Source organism: Myotis myotis, unplaced genomic scaffold, assembly GCF_014108235.1.
Source record: "Myotis myotis isolate mMyoMyo1 unplaced genomic scaffold, mMyoMyo1.p scaffold_m19_p_3, whole genome shotgun sequence".
NCBI lineage: Eukaryota > Metazoa > Chordata > Mammalia > Chiroptera > Vespertilionidae > Myotis > Myotis myotis.
The window spans coordinates 146,071,121-146,087,199 of NW_023416335.1; the positions used below are offsets into that span (position 1 = coordinate 146,071,121).

General features: G+C 35.2%; 1 protein-coding gene across 18 annotated transcripts in view; it reads right to left on the minus strand.

The window, feature by feature from the left end:
• CNOT2 (CCR4-NOT transcription complex subunit 2) overlaps window positions 1–16,079 on the minus strand; it is a 118,621-nt gene that overhangs the window by 21,714 nt on the left and 80,828 nt on the right. For all 18 annotated transcript variants that reach the window (XM_036300495.1, XM_036300499.1, XM_036300494.1 and 15 more), the window contains 3 exons: window positions 12,398–12,464; window positions 1,756–1,903; window positions 849–1,031 (listed from right to left, as the gene is read on the minus strand). In XM_036300495.1, the coding sequence (XP_036156388.1) occupies window positions 849–1,031; window positions 1,756–1,903; window positions 12,398–12,464 (398 nt within the window). The remainder of the gene's footprint in view (window positions 1–848; window positions 1,032–1,755; window positions 1,904–12,397; window positions 12,465–16,079) is intronic.

A 16,079-nucleotide genomic window follows, 5' to 3' on the forward strand; every position in this document is an offset into this window, starting at 1 on the left:
GATGAGAATTTTGATAACTCTTTACAAATAATAACTTAAAATTAAAAAAGCAGTATGATTATAAAAGAAATGCTCTCAAGTCTAAGTAAAAGTAAGAATTGAAGCTTATGAGATGAAGATTAAAAAGAAAATGTCCTAATAACCTACTTTAACTCAGATTTTACAAGTACTAGATAAAAGAAAGTGAAATAACTGGGTATGATGAAAACAACTAGAGCAAGGTCCTCTTTTTCCCTGGAGTTCCCCATTTAAAAAATATTGGCAAACTTAAATGTTATCTTCCCAAGAAAGCCTTACATTGTAGATAAAGGTATGAAAAGGTGTAAGAGTTCATCTTTTTGTTTTAAATCCCAGGACATGACAATTTTCAAATACTATAGATAATAGTCGGAGAAAGCCTTTGTTCAGAAAGTCTCCAAAGTAAGTACGAAATTGAATTTCAATTGAAAAGGTATTAACCAAAGCCTAAGTGAAGAAAGGCAGTAATAGTCAAATATGTCCTATTCACAAGTCTCTTAACGCACAGGTGACCGACCTCATTTAATAGAGGAAAAACATACCAATAAAAATCTGCCTGCTGGCAACCTAAAAACAATCCTCTTCTAAGAGCAACAATAAAAAGCTATAATGTACTTTCTAAAATAAAACTGATTTTCAAAAGAATGTGTCTTGAATTTGGAGAGGTTAAAATTGTGATATGTAACAGAAAGAGAATCTCTGGTCATAAATATATGATGAAACACTTATGAGACAGAAGCCACGACTCAAGAACAGAATGCTGAATATGAAAAGGCAAATTTGAAAATACCCAGAAAGACAATTATACACAGTATCAATAAACATCTTACCTGTTCACAGTAAAAGGCTGTCGAGAAGGCTGCTGCTTTGGCATACATATAATGCTTGGCGAGCTTCTGTTGGGGCTACCTAACCCTGAACTGCTCATGCTATTTGTCCTGCTAGGAATTCCAATGCCCTGACCAACCTGGGAGTGGTTCATCATATTCCTAGGATTCATAGGCAAAATACCCCTGAAAAAGAAGTCCATTATACTAAATAAACTCTCTATAATTACTCATTAAAATTCTCTGTAAATAATCAATTGACCTAATCCTAGAACTTCAAATATACTTTCAAATTGCATTGCTAATTTTTATTAATTTCTTTTGTCCAGCCATTCTACCCTTAAAAAAAAAAAAGCCAAAGTACATAAACCAACCAGGGCAAATTACAGTGGAACTGATATACGGTGCTATCTAAGATGAGAGAACTATTACTGTGACTATAACATAAAATAATACAAATGTATTGCACATATATATATTAGAATTTCATTCCAAATGTATGTCATCCTTCTTTCTTTATACTAATATGCATCATCTATGTAATCTGTTTTATTTTATTCTCACTAGAGGCAATGGATGTGTGGTGTGGGAGCAATAATCAGAATTATCTAAGGAGTGATTTTAAATTGCATATCCTCCTTTGAGGAAGAGAGCTAGCTTTTGGAAAAGCCCCCCTGGTGGTAATTAAACCTTAATACCCACCAGCTGACAACCAGTATGCTAGCTGCAGGATAAAAACATCTTAAACTAAACTTATCAATTTGCAATGAAATAAAATTAGCAGAGGGTATCAACTTTCTTTTCTTCAGTGAAAGGCACTGAATCATTTAGTTAACTTATGAAAAACTGAAAAGCTTGCTTACTCTACAAAGATACATTTTGAGAAATATGCTGGTCCACCAATAAATACCTGCTTGGAGATGGAGGCGTGTGAAGTGACATTGTTGGTACCCCTGTTGTTGGCGTGACGTGGCTCGGTAACTGAGTGCCTTGTGATAAGCTGCGATTTAACTGAGGGGTATTGTTGCTCATCCCCCTCATTGGAAGGCCTAGTGCACCTATTAAAAAAATTCAGAAGAAGGAAATTCATTGCCATCAGGAATGAAATTGTTATCCATCTTCTGGAGTTGGTAATTTAAAACATTTAAAAATTATCTAACATGTAATATAATATGCAAATTTTAAATGAATATATTCAATTCACTCCAAATGGACTCTGATTTTAACAAAAATAATGTCCTGGTCTGAAATTTAGTAGTATTATAAGTGGATATTGCTTTCATATTTCTATTTTACAATAAGCTATGTCTGTCAATGACAAATTAGATGATTGATGTTCAATAAAAACAATTTATACAAATATGCTTTTTGAAAAATTTTCAATCGTGTGTTTTAAATAATTGAAGTACACAGACATTTAACCTCGCTTTGCTGAAGTAACTTTTTATATGATCCTTTTAAAATGCATTTCAGAAAGTCTTTTTACCACTATTTATACACACATACTTCTCAATATTATAGTCTTTACAAACCCAACATAAAATGTAAGCAACTGATTAAACTCAACCTGACATAGCTACAAGAAACAAAACTTTTAAATATATATATAAATTTTTTTTTAAATTTCAAAGTAGCCCAGCCAGCATGGCTCAGTGGTTGAGCGTCGACCTATGAACTAGGAGGTCATGGTTCAATTCCCAGGTAGGGCACATGCCTGGGTTGCAGCTCAATCCCCAGTGTGGGGTGTGCAGGAGGTGGCTGATCAATGATTCTCTCTCATCACTGATGTTTTTTTTCGCTCTCTCTCCCTCTCCCTTCCTCTCTGAAATCAATAAAAATATATGTTAAAAATAAATAAATTTCAAAGTACGATCACCTTCTATTTAGTAGCACTCCTGGGGCCAGATGTAGGAATAAATGCGTTCCAATAGGTGTATTTTTGAAGACTATTGAGGGTTTAATATTCAGATGTAAAACATTAAAAAATAAATGTTTGGAATAAGCTTTTTAGAAAAGTGACATAATTCCTACCTTTTATTAGTATAAAATACAAATTATTATTTTCTTAATGACTCAGAATAATTATTATGGATACCTAATGTGCTAGATGTTTATTTTCCCCCCTTTTATCTCTCAAAGTAAGACTGTTCAGCTCTTACTTGTCATCATATCTGCCTATGAATGAATGGCCCATTGCCTCCATCTTTCTGACACACACTTTTTTATGCTGTTTCTGTCTACGTGGAATGGCACGTCAACCAAACTTATTCTAACTGGAGGTTAAATAAAAGTGATAAAAGGGAGTGAGTGCTAATGAATAAGTAGATGACAAGTGCTAGAGATTTAAAGTGACTCCCCCCACCCCCACCCCCTTTTGGTCTAATTTTGTGTCAAAAACGGCAACAACCTGCATATTTTGAAACTATGACCTCAAAAAAACAGAAAATATATTCTGAATGTTTTCTTCAAATATCTTTATAAAATTTACCTTTAGGCATAACTATGTACCACCTTCTAATCTAGGGGGATACCAGTGGATTATTAAAATTTCCCTTAAATCTACCAGCCTCAGTACTCAGCCTAAAGTTTGCTTCTCAACTGAATGAAGCCAATGTATACAACTTAAATATAATGACTATAATCTATGTGTACTCTTTTCACTCATGTTCCATGAAGACCCAAGCTTGGTTCTGTATTTCTTTAAGTCACATGAAGAGAACTTAAAAAATCTGGCCTAGATTACATGTTGATTTAGTTACTATATGTCTGATCACTATAAGTTTTGTGATGAGTATACCACTACCTGCAGCACTTTCTCTGAATCTGGGACAAAATAAGGAAGAACAAAATATTAAAAATCAACCTATATTAAGTATATAAGATAACTTCAGAAGAAATCAGTCTTTTCCTTCTTTCAAGCACATAGTTTTCTCCTAGGCCCACTAGATGCTTCCCGAAACGAACCACCCAGTGATAATTTTCACATAGCTCACTAAACATTTACTGTTCCAGCTGCTGGGGATATAGCAGTGAACAAAATAGAGAAAAAAGGCTCCTATCCTCAGGGAGCTTACATCCTTCTCCCCAAATATGTTGTCCAAAAGTCAGCTATAGCTGCAAATTTCCCAAAGGAATGTTTTTCTCAGTGACTAATTATTTCCACTGCACAAACTGGAATAAGAGCACATCCCTTAAATACTTATGGCAAGATATGTCATTCTTTATTCAAGGTTTGGCTAAAGATAAAAATATAAGTTATAAGGAAAAAAATCAATTACAGCAACCAAATCCTTGAATATTCATATTTTAAGTCTCCTGAAATCTGTATTAAGGAAAGGGGAGAAATTCATAATTCATCCAAGAGACCTTCTTAAAGTATTCTCCTTTCCATTCCCAAAGCAAGTAGCCTCCCCTACGAATTCACCTGTCCTACCCAAACCGACAAAGGACAAACAAGAAATATACAATTTTAGAGCCAGAAGGAACCTTGAAGATTAGTCCAAAGTTCACATTTTACAGATAAGGAAGCTGAGCTTCAGATAAGTTAACTGACTTCTCCAAGGTGACCCAAAGAGCCAAGACAAGAGTTTAGAGCCCTTTAGGAACCCAATATACCACTAAATTAGTACCCTTATGAGAGCCTAATAAATTTGTGTTTTTTCTCTTGCTTTCTTTTCCCATTTTTGAATGTTTATGTTTCTTCAAACTTTTTCTAAACCTTCATCTCTTGTTCTCTTCCCTCCATTTTCTTTCTCCCTCTTTTCTCTATATCTGTCAAGTTTTCTTTCCTCTAGTTTTCCTTTTCACTCTCTTTACAGCTTCTTCACTATAAACATACACTTTCCACAAAAATCTAGTACCCTCAGGCTTTTTTTCTAATAATTAATAAGCCCTACAAAACCCATCCAGATTTGCTTACTTCAACCCATCATATACAAATTATTCTATGTTGTATTATGAAAATTTATAACTTAAGAAATATGAGATTATCTGAACATTAGCAAAAAAACTTAAGAGAAGGAAATAAGAATGGGTAAGGTTATGTAGTCAATTAGGAATTGGCAAACGAGTTAATTTATAGTGCTTAGAGTGGAGGAAGACTCTGAAATAAAGAAACTCAAAGACTAGCATTTACTTTTATTTTTTCTTCAACATGCTTAATTTAACAAAAAACAGCTAATAAATTCAAAAGGTCTGAGATGTACTTTGAATGAGGTAGGTATAAAATAATCAAAAGAACAGAAAGAAGGGCATGAATTTCACACTGGATCATCAAACCTTGAATACTTAAGAATTGAGTTATTTTTAAAACATCAAATTCCTTTAAGACATAAAGAATATCACTGAATAGGAATATACAAAGATTTACTTTTAGGAAACAAAATACACTAAGTCATTAAATCTGAGTTACTTAAGTCAAACTATTACAACTGAGTAGGGTCAGAGGAGGGAAAAATTCACTCTTTTTCTAGCATAATTAGAAAAAAATGATGGAAATTCACCTCCAAAATATTATACCACGAAGAATACGTGTAAGTTTGAAGAAAAAAGAGGGGGTTTGGGGGAAAGAACTAGCTCATAAACTTTTTTTTTGGCATAAAATAACTACAACAGATAAATAAATATGTATGCCTGAGCTTGTATATTTGAGGGCAGTAGAATTAAAATTTATCACACACCTAAGAACCATGTGTCAAACATTATGCTACTTCATCTCTTTTCCTCCTTATAACAATCCTACAGAGAAAGTATTTACTCCCTTTTTTTTACAGAACAGGGATAAAACATGAACAACAACAACAACGAAAAACTGTTAAAAAGCAGTAAGAAAAGTTCTAAAACTTTTCTAAACCAAATTTTTCTTTCATTTTGACAGATTGATAAATAAAGTAATACAATGTTAGGAGGAATATATGAACATTTTCTAAATACAAAGCTACTACATATTTGGCAGGCTGCTAAACAATCAAAGAATGAATTGAATTCTTTATTAATCATTCTTCAGAAATCCAAAAGCCTATGATCTAAGAAATGTTTCCATGAATTATTTCCACTGCACAAACTGAATTAAGAGCACATCCCTTAAATACTTATGGCAAGATATGTCATTCTTTATTCAAGGTTTGGCTAAAGATAAAAATATAAGTTATAAGGAAAAAAAATCAATTACAGCAACCAAATCCTTGAATATTCATATTTTAAGTCTCCTGAAATCTGTATTAAGAAAAGGGGAGAAGTTCATAATTCATCCAAGAGACCTTCTTAAAGTATTCTCCTTTCCATTCCCAAAGCAAGTAGCCTCCCCTATGAACTCACCTGTCCTACCCACACCAACAAAGGACAAACATCTTCTTACCCCCAAACTGTCCTGCATTTAGCCAATTAATCTTCCCTCTAACATTATTTCATTACTCATTTTCCTTTATTAAAATCAAAAGATCTTAGAGACAGAAAAATCTCCAGAGATCATCATTCAACTAAGTTATAGATGAGATCATCCAACAGTTATATATGACGAACTAATATCAAGCATTAAGTGACTTGCCCAAGATCACAAATAATGAATAAAAATAATGACCCAATTTCTTAACTCCTATTTCATTCCATCATGCACCGGGCTCTAGTTAAAAAATAAAAACTGCTATAACTGAGGTGTTTACATGCAGTATATGTATGGTATGCTTGGATGTGTGTGGGAAGGACCACCAACTCAGACTAACTTGGTGAAAGTAGAATAGATACGATGATCAGAAAATGTTTCTTAGAGGAGACAGTACATGAATTAATTAATGAAAGAGACCTAGCCAGGTATTTGGTGGTGGTGATGGGGAGTCAGGGATAAAAATGTTATAACAGTTCAGTCTGAGAGAACAGCAAGATGTATGAAATGAGGACACAAGTGATATGCCTGGAGGAGGAGGCTTGCTTCTGCATCTTAGAATGTATGAGACAAGAAGCATAGTTAGAGCTAACTGACTTCAGCATCCTCAAATATAAGAAGTTGCTGCTTTGTTAGCACTAGCTGAGAGTCCCAGACAACATTTGGCTGGATCTTTACAGCAGCCAGCACCCTACCTGTGGAACAAATGTGTGAAACTCCCATCTATACTTTATACTCCTCCACAAGCTAAGTTTCCATTATGAATTAGTGGCAGATATTCACAAAGTAATACAGGTCTCAAACCTTAGAAACCATAGTTGATCCCAGTCTTTCACATCCCACCATCAAACAATCATATTAGCTCTACCACCAAAATATCTGACCACTTCTAAACACCTCCACCATTCATTCAAGTCATTCTATTTTTCTTGCCTGACCTACTATAGTAATAGCCTTACTTGTTCCGCCTCCACCCAGTTCATTTTCTACAAAGCAAAATGATCTTTTAAAACTGAAACTGGCCCTGGCCAGGTGGCTCAGTTGGTTGGAGGGTTGCCCCATACACCAGAAAGTTTTAGGTTAGATTCCCAATCAGGGCACATGCCTGGGTTTCGGGTTCGATCCTCAATTGGGGCACATTCGCAAGTAAACCAATTTATGTTTCTCTCTCTCCCTCTCTAACCCCAACCCCCAAGTAAAAAATCAATAACATATCCTTGGGTAAGGATTAAACTTCAAAAAAAAAAAAAAAAAAAAAAGCTGAAGCTGTAAAATCTTTTAAAAAAATATATTTTTATTGATTTCAAAGAGGAAGGGAGAGGGAGCGAAAGACAGAAACATCAATGAATCAATGATGAGAGAGAATCATTGATCGGCTGCCTCCTGCATGCCCCCTACTGGGGATGGAGCCTGCAACCCGGGCATGTACCCTTGACTGGAATTGAACTTAGGACTTTTAGTCCATAGACTGACACTATCCACTGAGCCAAACCAGCTAGGGCTGAAGCTGTAAAATCTTAAACGTAAAGATAAAATAAGGTAGTCCAATGAAGTAATCATTTTTACCAAAAAAATAGTTGGTTTTTTTGGGGGGGTGGGGGGTGGGGGGGTACTGTATGCAATAGTTGTATTCTTGAGCTTGAAAAGTAGCAAAGATACTGAATTGTGAAAATTGTACTTCTTAGCTGAAACCAATGTAACAGCCTAATGGGTTTACCTTGCCTTAATAAAATAGAACACTCCCTAATATATCCCATTTTGTGGATGTTGTTTACACTACTCAAACAACCTTACACGTAGTCTCACAGATAGCCAATGTCAAAATGGCCTCAACTGTAAACCCTTTCCTGATCTTTCTCCAAGATATGTGATTACTCCTGACTTTGATATATCCATTAAATTCTGTACTTCTTCCACTTGGTAGTAAAATAACATGTACATATCCTACTGTATTATATGTAGGGACCGTATCTTGCTCATCATTCAACAAACATTTACTAAGTGCCTGCCATGTAGAGTACTGAGGAAACAAAGGCAATGAAGACATGCAATAAATAAATGCATGTATGTACCACAGCAGTATGTACACTACATGGAGATATCATAAGAGAGAATGATCTCTTCTACTACACATTGTAGTACCTAGGATGATGACATATATATGGTAGGCGTTCAGTGAGTATCTTAAACTCCTTTTTGAAACCGTCCTTTCCACTGCAACTTACTGTGCTTTTCTCTCCAAACTGTCTGTCCATGCCATACCTTTTAACCTATGTATTAGCACTGGAGGCTGTTATTTAATATTTTATATATAAATGTCAATGTCCCCATCTGTAATGTGCTTCATGAGAGTAAGAACTCCCAGAGGATTCAGTTTTAATTCAAGTACCTGTTAAATGGTCCTCCAATTTCCTGAAGCTACCAAAATGTGTCCCTTGCCATACTAACTGTCAATAGCATCATCTGAACCGCCCTACTTGTGTTCTGGTTCTCTATAAAATAAGTAGCCTTCACATAGGTATTCTTAAAACAGGAGGCCCAAGAGATGTTGTTGAAAGCATGAGACTAAGCCACTGCTCTCAAGCTAGGAGTTCAGATTCCAGAAAGACAAGTTTATTTCCTTTCCCGGCAACAGGTCTGGGTCCTCTGAAAATTCAGATACAAATGTGTATAATGGATTCATCCAGAGAGCTAGTTTATCCAGGTGCCTTTAAGATAACAGGCATACAGAAAGCACCCAGTAAATAGTAGTTTCTTAGTAAGTAAGGAAAAGTCACTCCAGCTATACTGCCACTTAATTTCAATGCACTGAATATCTAGGAGAAATTAATTCCTGGTTCTCTGTTCATTCCAATGTAGTAGATAGCTTCAGAAAGACCAGGCATATTGAAACCTGTAAAGTATACCTAAAATCTTATCAAAGAAGTAGAGAACATCATGCAATCTTGAATACAAGATTCTGTTTACTGGCTTCCATAGTTATCATTTGGTGCATAGTATTCATGAACTCCTGGATGAAAAGTTACTTGGATACAATAATTTTCTGGGTACCCTTATGTACTATGCAACCACTTCCACCCAAACCTGACAAAATGTAAGTTGAAGCAGTTCTGTATCCATTCCAAGAAGAATTTCTTCCTTTGTTTAATCTCAGTGAGTCTCAGTTTTTGAGAGAGCACTCTTCCTTCTCCTCCTATCACCTCTCTCTAATCATTAAGAATACACAAAAAAGACAGAACTCCATTTTAATGGCACAACTTCCTACTGAATTTCGACAATCTGAATATAAAGTTAATGGTGGTAACTCAATACAAACTGGGAGGCAAAAGAACTTTTAGTTATAGTAAGACCAATGCAAATTACAATTAATTGCCATAAGACAAGCATCAGTAACATACTCCCACCTACATTTTCCTTCTCCTTCCTCGTCCTTTATTAAGGTCAGCCCTTCAAGTTTCATCATTCTGACTTCGTCATACTATTAAACCTAGCCCTCAAACTACACAGAGTAGCAACTGTTTTCCTCTCTAACAGGGTATGTGTTCAGACTACTTACCAGCTAAATGATTTGACTTGGTCCTGCTAACTGACAGAGCCTGGAATCCCAGTCTCTGTCTTCTTTTACGATTTGTAGCTTCTAAATTTATATGCTGGAAAGAAATAATTGTACCCTGACTTGAAATACTTTAGTACCAACTGATCTAAGGTTCGATTTTTCTGTAGACTAATTAATGCCCACAATGTCAGTTAAAGAGTGAGCCATGCATTAAAAATGCTGTTTCACCAATACCAAAGGAATATAGCCATTTAATATATTAACCTCCAGTGGGAAATACATGTTATATGTGACTTGTTTTTAAACTAATAAGTACCTTAAAATACATTTTCTAATAAAAATAACTTTGCTCATTTATTAATTTTTGTATATCCTTAACAATCAGCACAATGATTTACACAAATTAAAAAGTCAATAAATGTCCATCATAGCAATAAAATAACTATAATTAAAACCTAATCCATTCCACAGCTTAGCCCAATTACAATTTCACATTTGCAGGTTTAAAAAAATTAGATCAGAGTTTTAAAATCCATATAACTGATTATGTTGTAAAATAATTGCCATTCTTCATAAAATAACCTTAGTTTCTCAAATGTAATTTTTCTCTAATCCAAAACTGTGGACTTTAAAAAGAAAACAAAGTAAGTTTTTCACAGTTCTCTACAGATATAAAGGGTAGCTTTAAAATAACTAGGCATTTATTTCTATGGTAAGGGTTACCAGAAAAGTGAAAGCAGTATGTTTAATACTAAAACACAGGTTAAAAGAAAGAAATTACTAGCTAATAATATTCCCCAACAGCTATGATGAACACTGGAGGGTAAATAAGCAACACCTTTTCTATTATAAAAAGCTCTTTAATATGTTCTCAATTTAGAGAAAACTGCTAACATCTATAAGTACCTAATAATATTATTTACTAATTATTTATTAACAAAATTTTGTTTCATAGCAAAAGAGAAAGGCCACAAAAGAAGAAGAAAAAAGGAGATGTAAACTATATTTCTAACACAAACACTTCCCCCTACTAACCTTCAAAAGAAGTTTCAAGGATCAAGTGGTATGATAACTATTCTGATACCTAAAAAAACTTTGCCTTTTATTATATTGGAAAAGAGTTTAAAATCAAATAACTGATTTTTATTTGAAGCTAGTTAAGATACTTAGCCATCAGACTGTCTTCTCTATTATTATTCTGTAATCTATGCTGCAAACTTCTATTCCTTTTAAGTCTCCTCCCTCTCATAAACAGATCAGCAGTCTCTGACATTAACAGAGATGATAAAATATTATTAATATATAACAGTTTGGAAAATTAATTTTTAAAAATAGGAAGATTTTATAATTTAAAATTATAAATATTTTTGTGATAACAGCTAACATTTATTGAGCGCTTACTATGCGCCAGGCACTGTGCTAAGCGCTATAAAAGTATTACAATCTATAATAATAAAAGCGTAATATGCAAATCAACCAAACCGAACAGCAGAATGACCATTGGACAACCTTCCAGATGACCATGCTATGACACGCACTGGCGCCAGGCCAGCCAAGGCAGGTGCGATGCGATTGGTCGGGGGCCCCATCATCACCCCACGATCACCCCAAAGAGGGAGGCCCAGGCCACCGGCTGGCAGGGCAATCAATTGGGGGGTGGGGGGGTGGGAAGGAGAGGCGTCCCTCTGCTGGGCGACTGATCATGGAGCCCCACAATCAATCGCCCCAAAGAGGGAGGCCCAGGTCTCTGGCCAGCGACCCTGTGGCGGGTGTGCCGGGCTGGCCAGCGATTGCCTCACAGAGGGAGCCCCAGGCCAGCTAAGCAATCACACCCCACACCTGTCGCCCGCAAACGAAGGCGGGGGAGGGGGAGCAGTGCCACACAGATGGCAAGCAGTGGCAGCGATGGGGATGGGGCCAGCTGCTGGCAGCCAGGGGAAGGAAAGCCCCGATAAGCCCTGATCACTGGCCAGGCCTAGGGACCCTACCGAGGGGTCCCGGATTGTGAGAGGGTGCAGGTTGGGCTGAGGGACACCCCCCCACTCATGCACAAATTTTGTGCACCGGGCCTCTAGTACTTAATAAGAAATAAAACCTTGCATATGGAAAATGCATTAAACTGTGAGTCGAAAACATTGATTCTATACCTAGACTGAGCTAAAGTGAAAGAAGAAATATTTGCTAAACAAAGAGAACATTTGACAAACTGCTAAGTAAATGGGCTCACATTATTAAAAAGGCCAAAAACCACAAACAACCTAGTCAACTGACCAAACAAAAAACCCTTTAACTTCCTCTAATTGAAAAAAGAATGGATGTCTAGTTTTAATTTGTTTAGCAAATTCTTCTTCAAAATTACTGCAAAAGAATATATAGATACAAAAGATGCAGAAATGAATTTTAACCTAACCTATATCCAAATAACAACAAATTTTGAACTAGAAAGGTCTGATATAATGAGATTTTATTATATAAGTGAAATAAGAAAAACTAAAAATTAAGTATCTTTCCTTTTAAATCCTAGAACAAACCCACAAGGGCAGCACTGGCTGTTCTTTACTTGGTAGTTGTTGTTTTTTTCTTTAAAGTATTTCAGAATAAATACAAAATTCTTACTTTGTTGCCCGTATAAACTTGCCCCAAACTGAGACAGCTGACTTGATGTTGATGGTGATGCCAGCATCTAGAAACAAATTAATTATATTAGAACATAAAGAAAGTACACAGAACAATGCATTTACACGTTGCCAATCTGTACAATACATCATAATATGTGAGAGTCAAACCCACATTTCTCCTTCTTCAGAAAAACATAAAACAAACATTAAATAATAAATTCACAATTGGATAAAATTAAACTGCGCAAATAAAATAAAATTTTTTATTATCACGAAAGTTTTTTCAAGTTATTCTAAATGAAACTATAACAAGATCATTATTTCACTTTAAAAGAAAACTAGGTTAACAAAAATTTGACAGTATTTCAAAAAGTCAGCCTCTAAATTCATAAGTGAATTCCTTAATTCTTAGATAATATATTAAGCTAAATTCTAAATTCAGTTTATTTAAATTAAAAATAAAATTACCTAAATAGAAAAGTTTTTTATTTTGTAAGCATAGTTCATGACTTGTATGCACAAATAAATGATGTGTATCAAATTGGTAAAAAATAAATAAAAACCTAACAAATATACTAGTACATGCAACCATATAATAGACGGAGATAACACAATATCAAAGGACAAGTCAAAATACTTCCAAAAAATACTCAAATATAGACATGGTATATAAATGCATATTGTCTATTAGTGAGTGATGTGAATTTCATGGCATTACTATAAAATGCCTTTCCATTCATTACATCATCCTTTTTCCCCCCTAGAATATTAATTCTCAAGGAACATGTTATATTGAATTTTGTTTCCTCACAGAGTACTCTATAAATGGCAATGTTATGCATAGATACTTAAACTGAACAAATAAAAATGAGCACAGGTAAGTGAATGCCTGTGTATTCCGTCTTATATTAAGCAACCATAAAATATCTTAATTAAATAATACATGGGCCATATCATCAAATGGATTATAAGCCTTTGAAGGAAGAAAATGAATTATACAACTAGTTGTATTTTAAGGCACAGTGTGGCAAATGCTCTAAACGAAGTATAAAGTATTACCAGAGAAAAATAATTCTGAACACTGGTTAGGTAACAGAAATGCTTTGTAGAATGGTAACATCTCATGTGAATATAGATGAGTGGTCTTCCACAGTGAGGACGGGATAAACGTTAGTGACAAGATTATAATACAAAATAAGAAACATTAGTGGCTGGATAATAAGGTAATTAAGGAAAGGAGATAGGGTCAACCCCATGCACACTGAGGCACAGGAAGATGAGAAATAAAAGACTATGTTGGGGCCAAATGTAAACAGTCTTCTTAAATGGCATACAAAAAGTGGCTACCAACTACGGTAATAAAGAGAAAAACTAGTATTAACCAAGGAAGTAAAACAATCAAACTGTGTTTGGGAAGATAATTCAAACAGCAAAAATGGATGGAAATAGAAAATACTAAACTAGAACAGCAGAAGTGGGACTACAAAGAAGAGGCATTCTGGTTGTAGAAGCACAGTATTTGATGCTCTATTGAAATGGCTGAGGTATAGGGGAAAGGAGGTGGGTAAAGAATCACCAGTCAGGGAACTATCAGAGGTCACTCTGGTTTCCAGTGAAGAATTGGGCTGACACTGGCCCTAGCCGGTTTGTCTCAGTGAATAGAGCAGTGGCCCACTGACTGAAGGGTCCCAGGTTTGCTCCCCAGCCTTGGTTGGGGTGCGTGCAGGAGGCAACCAATATGTCTCTCTCACATAGATGTTTCTCTCTCTTTCTCTGTACCTCCCCCTCCCTTACACTCTCTGAAAAAATCAATGGAAAAAATATTCTCAGGTGAAGATTAACAAAAAAAGAACTGGGCTGACACTGACCATATTAGGAAAACCAGGAGAAATAGTTACAAAATAAAGCTTTAAAAGAACACATTTCATACTATTTTTATATCAAAATTCTAAGGCATTTTAATTATTCTAAAATTTAATAGTTTGTATACAACTGTAGTTTCAAATTAATTATACACATCAGACTCTTCTGTAGAGCTGAGTTACATACTACTATAAAATAGCAGTAGTTTAGTACAGTAACAAATTTTCTTAAAAAAAGCATAGAACATTCTAAATATATCTTCTCAAATCCAGAGAGTATGCAATCTGAACAAACTGAAAAATTATGCATTTTATGTCTGATCAAGTCCTTTTGTTAGGTACAGTTGTCATGACTGTTAGCACATAACTAGAAATATTTTAAGTACATGAAAGGCTAAGAACAAAATCAAAGAAAATGTATAATATATTAGGAAGATTTAGTTGGTGATAGAAGGTAAAAGGTTTACATGAAATGCTTAAGAGTCATGATTTTCTGATATCATTATAAGCTATAAAAGAAAATAGAAGAGTGAGCTGCTTCCAAAGGCTTTAAATATAAGCTGTTGGCCAACGTGAATGCATGACTTAGAATAATCTGTCAGTGTAAACATTTTAAAATGAACCATTTAAAATTTTACTTTTCCTAGAAATTTATTTTTAGTGAGTACATAACTCCTAAGAACAAACACTTTAGTCTACATTCTCACAAAGATTAAACATCTACAAGAGAGTTATAGGTGTGCCAAGATATCAGCCTGCTCAGCATTAGGAAGCTAAGTGGGGAGGTACTGCATGAAGGTAGAGATGACATAACTTACTGGGCCAAGAACTTGAGACAAAGATTAGTAGAATGATCCATTTAGCAGAGTGACATATTAAATATTATCATTTTCTCTATGTGTGAGTACATGAAGAAGGTTAGAAAACTCTGCTTTACAGGAATATGAAAATAGTTTGTTACATTTTCTTTTTTTTTTTTTAAGTATTTTTATTAATTTCATAGAGGCAAGGAGAGGGAGAGATATAGAAACATCAATGATGAGGGAGAATCATTAATCGGCTGCCTCCTGCTCACCCCCTACTAGGGATTGAGCCCGCAACCCAGGCATGTGTCCCTGACCGGAACCGAACCCAGACCCTTCAGTCCACAGGCCAACGCTCTATCCACTGAGCCAAATGAGCTAGGGCTAGTTTGTTACATTTTCAAAACGTCCACATAAAGTAAGCATTAATCAGCTATACAAATGTTAAACTGACTGCCTCAAAATGTGTCAAAAATGCAAATAATTTCTCATAAAATCAACCCCTAATGCTATGGTATTTTTAAACTCTGAAAGAATGATTCATGAAATATATCAGTGCTAAAAATAGATTTAAAACAATGAAGGAATATGAATGGCACAGAAATCTATATATATAAAAGCCTAATATGCAAAGTGTCCCCTAGGGAGTTTGACTGACTGGGAGTTCGACTACTCGCTATGCCATGCACTGACCACCAGGGGCAGCGCGGAACAAAGGAAGGCCCCGCTGGCAGCCACTAGGGACCCTACCCGTGCACAAATTTTATGCACTCCAGTACAGTGATGGCGAACCTTTAGAGCTCGGCGTGTCAGAATTTTGAAATACCGTAACTTAACTCTGGTGCCGTGTCACATACAGAAATGTTTTGAAATTTGCAACCATAGTAAAACAAAGATTTATATTTTTGATATTTATTTTATATATTTAAATGCCATTTAAAGAAGAAAAATCAACCAAAACAATGAGTTCGCGTGTCACCTCTGACACGCGTGCCATAGGTTCGCCATCACTGCT